The sequence below is a fragment of the Xiphias gladius genome, chromosome 23, assembly GCF_016859285.1.
Source record: "Xiphias gladius isolate SHS-SW01 ecotype Sanya breed wild chromosome 23, ASM1685928v1, whole genome shotgun sequence".
Classification (NCBI taxonomy): domain Eukaryota; kingdom Metazoa; phylum Chordata; class Actinopteri; order Istiophoriformes; family Xiphiidae; genus Xiphias; species Xiphias gladius.
In genome coordinates, this window is record NC_053422.1 from 16841749 (window position 1) to 16850269 (window position 8521).

Here is an 8521-nt window from a genome sequence, read left to right on the forward strand (position 1 = left end):
GGATCCGCACCAGTTTATAATGGGTTCTTCCATGGCCCATGCCCCATCCCTGCACCAGGTTTGGTGCAAATCGGTTGAGCACTTTATGTGTAAACCTACAAACAAACAGACAAAGGTAAAACCATAACCTCCTCAGCAGAGTTAGTTAATAGCTCACATCAGTCATCTCAAGGCAATTTACACTAAAAAGTCAACACTGAAAAATGTGTTATGTGTACCCATTGTGTAATATGTTTTAGTACCAAAGAGTGTTCACTGCCATGTGGTTCAGCTGGACACAAGCTCAATTATTTCCTGTACTGTTTGTTCTGCTACACCTTGTAGATTTGACATCTTGTTACATCCTGTGAGAAAAGAAATCACAGTCTCTCCTCTGTCCCTTTCCCTCATCTCTACTTCATCTTGAATGTCAGAATTCATTATTCTGTATCAGTCTTGTCAAATAAACAGCCACAGCGTAATGTAAACGTTTGTCAGCTCAGTAAAAATAAAGAGAGGCGACTGCTGAGCTGTCTGTGGATTGGTTTGTTATTGTTTGTCTTGCCTTTTCACTCAAAGGCATCCGCGTTCATACTCAGATTTACATTAGCATATGTTTTACACTTTTTTTTTATTGAACACATTTCTCCATGGATATGTATATATGGATATGTTTTTATTGCGTGTCTGTGTGCTCACCTGTCATGCATGTGTACCTGCATCTTATTTAAACTCCACCTTAGTAGGAAGCCTGGTAAACAATCCTTTTATGTCCTTGTATTTAAGTTTCAAAATGAATGACAAATACATTTTTGTCATAGTGTTCCTGTTACTGCAAAAGGCAATATCAGGCATAGAGGAATATCAATTCAAATGGGAGTTAAATCAATGTATCAAAGCTCATGCTTTGATTTAAGCAATTTGTAATTACAATCTGCTACTCAGTACTGCAACACACATCCATACACACCACTTAACTGAGAACAGCATAATCCTAACATAAATACATTGATAGACAATTAAATATCAGTTATCCTGGGTCAGTGTCCCAGTCAGACAATGTTCCCCACTGACTGGATATCAGATGAACTGCACTTATAGGTGGTGTCCTCACGATCTAGGCTGCATCCGTTGGCTCTGTGTGAGTCTTTAGGGGATGAACCGATGGAGCAGTGGAAGCAGAATGCATATAAGAAGGCCAGCAGGAGCAGTAAGCAGACCACAAAAAAAATAACAATGATCAGGATCGTGTGCACTTGCATGTGCAACTCCTGCCATGGGAGCAATGTGGTGGTGGTCAGGAGACTTGGGGTCAACGCGGTAGCATTGAAACTGGACTGTGGAGTCACTGAGGGCAACTGTGGCTTCATAGAGGCCAGATGGGTGACGTCCGGCATGATGGGAGGATATGTGGCCTTTGTGGTTTGTGGATTCTTTGTTGCAGCCTTAAGCAGAAAGACATCTTTTAGTTTGGTTTACCACATGCACAGATGAACATTCACATTAGTACAGTAGTAATATTAAGATACTAATTCAAGTGGAGCTCTAAAGCAAGTTAATCATGTCTAATGATAAATCAACCTGTTTGAAACAATGACCACAAATAGCATAAAACAATGATTTTGTATCGTATTTAACACAATACTTTTTTTTGTGCAATGTTGAGCTTGTTAACAATTCAGCATTAATTTCAGCTACAAAATTCCATGGACTACTGTATATTTATAAGGAAACAAGCACAGTCTTTTGTCTGTTGTCTGTCTTTTGTTCTTACCTGGAATGTGTTGGTGCAGTGTCTTTTGATGAGCACAGCTTAGGGAAACGAAAGAAATGGAGGACCAGAGAGGGAGGACTCGATTGAAGAAGAGCGGTGGCTGGTGGACCACGAATAACAGGGAGGGGTTGCCATGGCAACTCTTGATGAGGGGCCACTAGCATGGAAGTGACATCATATCCCCTCAACAATGTGTTTTCAAGTATACAAATGGATGTAATAGGAGATCTTAATCAGGCGGATGTGTACTGAGTTGAAATATGTACAGAGCTAAAACTACAATATGCATGGCTGAACCACCTGTAGCCTATGGACTCTACAAAAAATTGATTTAGGCCTACAATTTACTGGTATTCTTCTGAAACTGGGCAGGAATAAAATTATCCGCCCAATTAAACATGAGTTTTGGGACAGGAAATGAAATCGGGGAAATTAAATTGTGCCAAATCAAGAACAGAGCCTCCTCATCAGCCCTGAGATTGATCAGGCTCTCCAATGCTGCCACCTGTTGGTCAGAGAAGCAACATTGAACAACACACTGCAAAGTGCAAACTCATCTTGTCACCAGCCCAGCTCCTGTGCTGTCTTGTCTTTTTTAAACAGCCATAATGATCCTTTAGTACAAGGTGTAACTAGTCCCACACCCCTGCTGTGCTCCCTAAACAGGAGTTAATGCCTAATAAAGGTTTTAGGACTTGCTCCACATTTAATCTCCCTGGAGATGACTCAATTATTCTACCAATATTCAGTCATTTTGTTAACAATAAGCAAGTAAACCAGAAAGCTGTCTTTTTTTCAAAACCACTCATAAATACCAGACAAGAGAAAATAAGGAAATATTCGTTAAAGTAATTTCATGTAGAGGAGGGCACAGAACAAAGCCTGCCAGCTGATGGGACTTTAGAGTGCTTTCAGATGGTTAATTACAGCCGCAGACAATATAAACAAAAGATCCATTAAATCCAGCTGCAGCTGTGTAGAGCTAAAATGGCTGAATGGAGGATTTAGCCTACATCAAGGTCAGTCTAAAGGACAAGTATGTGAAGAAAGACCACAGGGCTGTGTGGGCCTTCAAACCTTCGGGGGAGTGGCGGTGGGTTGGGGGGGTGGGGGTGGTAGTTTTGGGAAAGATGAACCGCATGTGGGTAAAGACTGAGGAAGTGTTTTGAAATCAATGGGCTGAACAATGTGTTTTGTGGATCTTAGAGCGGAAAGATTTTACCTCAGAGTTGCTCCCGCAAAGAAGACTATTTGTATTTCAGCTTGGAGAACAGACAGTTTTCCCAGCTGGACATGACAGGTGTAATATGGCCAAGTACGTCTGTGAAAAGGCTTCCAGACAAGCTCTAACAGCAGACGTACACATATACATTACTGCGAGAGAGACGTCATGCCCGGTAATAGTCCCAGTTTTAACATATAAAACAAATATTATGAGAAAAATTGTCATTGCTGAAAATTAGGCAGACTCTCTGCGTGTAATTTCCTGCACTGTTTGTTGTGCTCTGCCTTGCAGTTTTGATACTTTGTTCTGCCATATGAGTGCATAATTGTAGACTCTCTTCTCTCTTAATCTTGCTTTTCAACTAGTCTCTCTCTCACCATACAATATAAGAGCTTGTCATCGTGGTGTGGAAATAAAGCAAGATGACAGCTGAGCAACAGCGGATCAGCTTGTAATTGTTCCTCAAGTCAGTCACGGAAGCACTGGCATTTACAGACACAGTCATGTGTTTTCTGTTTTTCAATGACAGTTTTTAAAACTATTGCTCAACCATTAATATGTCTGCTCTTATTTTTTTGTTGTGTATGTTTTTATGTATGCATGCCTGGAGAATGTGATTACAAGAAACCAAAATAGCAGAAATTACTAATTATTTTATTGTCAAAAATCTCAAAACACATACTTTACACTCACACTGAACTGGTGTCTATGTAACTGACAAACCCCAACAGTTCTACATGGCTACACACTCAGCTTGGTTTTTTTCAGTATTTAAGAGAGCACACAGATTCACCAGACAAGGATCCTTGGGATAAGGGGAACAAAAACATACATTTTTAGGGTACAACAATTCTTAATAAGTTTTTAATTCACTTATTGTAGCTAAAAAATTTAGATTTAAATTAGCTACATTTTTGCAAAATTTTCATAAAAATGACATAAATTGTAAAAACAAAATTATTTTTCAAATCCGTGACGGGAGTAGGATCTTTCATAGGTGACGTTTGGATATTAAATGAAGTGAAACATTTTTTTAAATCCCTTATGAGATGCTGGTTCTCAGTTTGACTCTGTTCAGTGTTGACACTGGTTCACTTCTTCTTGTTCACAATGTTGTTACAAATCCAGTTCATGCCATCCTGTTGGAGAAATGAAAATAAAACTATCAAAATCAGATTCATAATCAAACTGTTTAAAGATAGAATATAATCAAAAACATCACACTAAGAAAGTCAAAGAGGTTGTTGATACAAATAAAAAAAGTCTCAATTTAATCAGTTCAGACTGATCTTCAGTACAATGTTGTGCAGCAGCATCTGCAGGAGAAAACAATAAATCAAGCTGGGTCTGACCTGAACTCCCTCCCCAGACACAGCTGAGCAGGCCTGAATCTGCCACTCACGGTCCCGGTATGTATGCAGGTTGAGTCCCTCAGCGATCTCACTGGCTGGTGACGCTGCGGCCAGATCCTGTTTGTTGGCAAAGATGAGCACTGGAACACCTTTTAGATTCTCCTCGTCGATCAGCTCGGACAGCTCCTGCACATTGGTACACAAACAATTTCTGTTAAGTTATTGACTTTTTAAAAAAAAACAACAAACCAGTTACTTTCACAAATATAAATTTTATTATTAACTTAAGGTCATTTTGCTATGGTTTTTGTCAGAATGTATTTGCATGCAGAAATGAGAACTACATCAAGCTCACCAGTCCCGTCTCTTCAAACCGCTTCTTGTCTGCACTGTCGATAACATAAATCTGAAAGAAGAAATACATAACAGTCAAGTCATACTCTCAACTGTAATAAATAGCACCTCTAGTTATTACAAGTGAATAAAAAAAATTTCATGACTTAAGTATTTCTTCTTTGGTCTCAACATTTTTCTGTCGGCATGTCAGTGACTCTTTCAGTATAAAGCTGCACATGTAGGGCAGCAAGTTAGTTTTACCTGAGAATAAAACATACCGTCACATCCTTTCAAAAAGGTCCCACAAAACTATAGTTTTAGTGTGAAGTACCTTCATCAAGATACAGTTATAGTGCTTAACTTGTGCATATGTGTGATCTCCTGTCCTGAGAAATTATACGATATTCATCATCTCTTTGTACTGTAAACGGTGTGATAATTTATGTGTTTTATTATGGTTTAGTGACAAGTCTTTCTATTGCTTTCATCATGTTCTTTTTGTAGTGTATTTTCAGCGACTAGCAACAACTTTGAAGAAGCTAATGGAGACCCAATTAAAGAATAAAGTTCGAATGGACTAGAGTTAAGTTTACTATAGTCACTCACCAACAGGTCTGTGTTTTCCAGGTACTTTTTCCAGAAAGGCCTGATCTTCCTCTGTCCTCCAATGTCCCAAACGTTGAGTTTCATGCCATGAGAGGCAACACTCTTTATGTTGAAGCCCTGAAGTGAAACCCAAAACAGGAGTCACTGTACTGCACATCACTGCCTTCAGTTTAACACTGACCCAGTACACAGCACCTGGAAAGCCTTGCAAATGGTTAAGAAGGAATCCATTAAGCGACAATGGACTCTTACACAGGTGTGTGTATTAAATTAATCACTGTTTGGTTACTCTCTCATTGTGTAGCAGCAGGAGTGCAACATATGCTCTAGGTGATGGTCACTGTGTTAATCCGTAGTTGTTTTCCGTAATGCAGCTCCTTTCTGTCTCAGTTGGTGAGATTGTGTAACAACTTTATCCTGAGGGCAAGCTGAGGAGCAAATCTGAGGATAAGACTGGAAGGATCAAGTGCAGTGTATGTGTTTATCTGTCAAGTCTGATTTAGCTGTGCGGTGACTATTGCCATCTTGTACTGCACTGAATCCTCTCTGCCTGGTGTCTGACGAGCTGTCACACTCGCCCAGGACCTGGCATTATATCTGCTCTATGTCTTGTCTTGTGAGAGTAATGCAAAGGTATTAGATAATCATATTAGAGGTTAGATAATCACAGACGAAGGGGGTGATTAAAAAAAGGGACTTCTCAGAAAATGTGTCGCGAGCATACAAATCAGGAAGGTCATATAAGGTCATGGTTTATCTCCTGATGAAAGGGTATTTAATATACGGCATAAGAGGATGCTCATCCTCACAGCATTATTTTACTCATTTGTGGTTAGAGCATGTTTACAGTAAGACCATTTATTCATTTCACAGAGTGTCAAAAAACAAAGGTCATCTGAATCTCATTACTTTGAGTGAGACCATGCACTTATCTACCTGGTCTCAAAGATTAGATACCTTCTAATGCTGGGTTACAATACCATGAAAATACAAAATATCTTTTGAAAGTTATCATTGAGGAATATTGAGGGAATATTTCTGGCAGAGGCACCCTGTTTATCTAAAATACACTTAATGATGAGCGTTAGTTAATGATGTTATAAGGTGGCTCAGGTGTTCATGGTAAAATGAATGGATTAAAACGAAGGAGACAAAAACATCATTTGCCAGTGTGTTAGTCAGTATTGTGGTGTTTCTTGCTTAATGCCATATGATATATGACTTTCCTTAAGGTCGTGATGTGTGGCTGTGAGCATGTGAGTTTTAAAATAAAGCTTCCCCTCACCTGCGTTGGTGTGATGGTGTTCACATCCTCAGAGGCGAGGTTCTTTAGCAGGGTGGTCTTGCCGGCATTGTCCAGCCCCAGAAGCACTATCCTGACCTCCTGCTCTGTGGATCCCTTCAGTTTCTCAATGACAGAGAGTAAGCCCTGCATAGAGGTAGAGAGAGTCAGGTAGAGGACTAGGGAAAAATCAGAGCCATCCAGACCGTAAAAGGACTGCAGCATTCCCAACATCCTTCAGTACTTGTAGAATATACTAATCTTGTGTGGAAATCAAAAAGTGTCGTGAAAGGTCATTTGTCATTGGGTAATTCAATTTTGTAATATTTTGTTTTAGAATACGAAAGCATGTGAGCGGTTCAGTAATAATAAAATGATGACTATGGTGTTGACCAGAATAAAATCAGACAATGGAAAACCACAACACTGCAGTGAGAAAAAGGACCAGATCTTTCCTCTCCTTAGGGTTGCAATGTGTCTTATAATATCCAGAGGTAAATAAACAGGCACAGCTTAATGACATACTTAACACCTGAAAATTGATGAAAATCCCACTGACTTCTTTCCTATTTGCGGTCAATGCTCCCCTTACACACAGCACTCTTGAACACACATATGCGTGCCCATCTTGCTCCACCCACCCACCGACCAATCTCCAGCCCTAAATTCTGGAGCTCCTGAATAGCTCCCACCCCCAGTCTGTAAGGAATTAATCTGTTGCTTCATTGAGAAGAGCACTGGTGCTGATTAAAGCTCTGTTCATATGATGGTGCACCATTTATTGTGTTTAGTCTGAAGCAAGGTTGCACAACTGCAAACTACTGAGAAAAGACGCACTGTGGCTTTAAATATTTGATTCAAAGTGATAGATACTACAGTGTATGTGTGATTAACTTTACATCAAAGGGCATCAGAGGTTCCATTTAGATGTATAATCCTAGTTTTTCTATTGTATCGACACAATGTGACAAGCCAAGGAATTTAGATAATCCAACAATCATGGCTGAGAGCTGCATCTACACACAGAAATTCTGTAAAACACTTGATAATTCATACTCCATGGTTCATACTATGAAAGTCATATCCACGTGTGAGAAATTCTTCTGTATCAAACAAATATCAAAGGTTCACATTTGGTTTTATAAGTCCTGTTGCCCCAGATCAGGTCACTTACCTTTTGAGCTTCTCCCATGGTGGCGCGTTTCCTGTGGCTTGGCTGGAGGGCTGCAGCTACATTCTCCAGTGAAGCTCACACAGGTGTGTTAGCTATCCAGAAAAGGTACCAGCAGCCTTTTTCTTTTCCCTCTCCCTCCTCAGTGAACTTGGATGGGTTAAGTGCTGTGTGTGTATGTGATAGTAATGTCTACCTGGGCGTCAATTGCTCCTCACCGTCGCCGTGGAGTTAGCGAGTAAGAAGAGGGGGAGGGGGGCTGGGACTGGGATTAGGAGGCCAGAATTAGCCCTAGTCATCCATGCAAGAGCCACCCCATCCACCCCCCCCCCTTCCTCTGTCCATCCCTCCATCTCCAGTTTGCAGTGGCTTTACCTGGATTATCCCTTAGCCACCTGCTATAGGAGGAAACTGAATAAACAGCCCTTCCTGTCTCATACAAAGATATTATGAGGAGTAAAAAAAAAAAGGTTCAGACACTTTGCCATATGGCTAGGGGGCAAAAAATGCTGTTAATGGAGAAAAACAAAGACACTCAGGGCAGCATGAAGACTGACAGTTTGCATAGAGTTTAACGCATAAACTTCAAAGGATAATATCATGTTGTTGAACCAGGGAACTTTGTATTTCTGTGTTCATAAATCAACTCTCAAATCCCACATCCATCCCTCTCTTGGAGATGAGTGGAAAGCATTATCATCCCATATATCCATTACATGCCATCCGCCACAAAGCTGCTCTGTGTAGTGTGCGTTCCTGTGAGTAGAGCATTCAGTGGGATTAGTTTTAGCACGCC

General features: G+C 40.3%; 1 protein-coding gene across 2 annotated transcripts; it reads right to left on the bottom strand.

Moving 5' to 3' along the window:
* Window positions 1-3669: 3669 nt before the first annotated feature.
* Window positions 3670-8010, bottom strand: arl3l1 (ADP ribosylation factor like GTPase 3, like 1). Of its 2 annotated transcripts, XM_040119231.1 has the most exons (6): window positions 7729-8010; window positions 6558-6701; window positions 5273-5389; window positions 4686-4736; window positions 4331-4516; window positions 3670-4117 (listed from the first exon to the last, which is right to left on the bottom strand). In XM_040119231.1, exons 1-6 carry the CDS (start codon window positions 7744-7746, stop codon window positions 4070-4072), a joined length of 564 nt encoding a protein of 187 aa, XP_039975165.1. In that variant the 5' UTR covers window positions 7747-8010; the 3' UTR covers window positions 3670-4069. The 2 variants fall into 2 exon arrangements, with proteins under 2 accessions (XP_039975165.1, XP_039975164.1); XM_040119230.1 differs by lacking the exon at window positions 7729-8010 and having other exon boundaries at window positions 6558-7258.
* Between the last annotated feature and the right edge of the window lie 511 nt (window positions 8011-8521).

Coding starts and splice junctions, on each gene's coding strand:
- arl3l1 (XM_040119230.1), bottom strand. CDS start 6,788: ATGTTGGGAATGCTGCAGTCCTTTTACGGTCTGGATGGCTCTGATTTT. Junction 5,390..6,557: donor ACACCATCACACCAACGCAG/GTGAGGGGAAGC, acceptor GTTTCACTTCAG/GGCTTCAACATAAAGAGTGT. Junction 4,517..4,685: donor GGTTTGAAGAGACGGGACTG/GTGAGCTTGATG, acceptor ACCAATGTGCAG/GAGCTGTCCGAGCTGATCGA.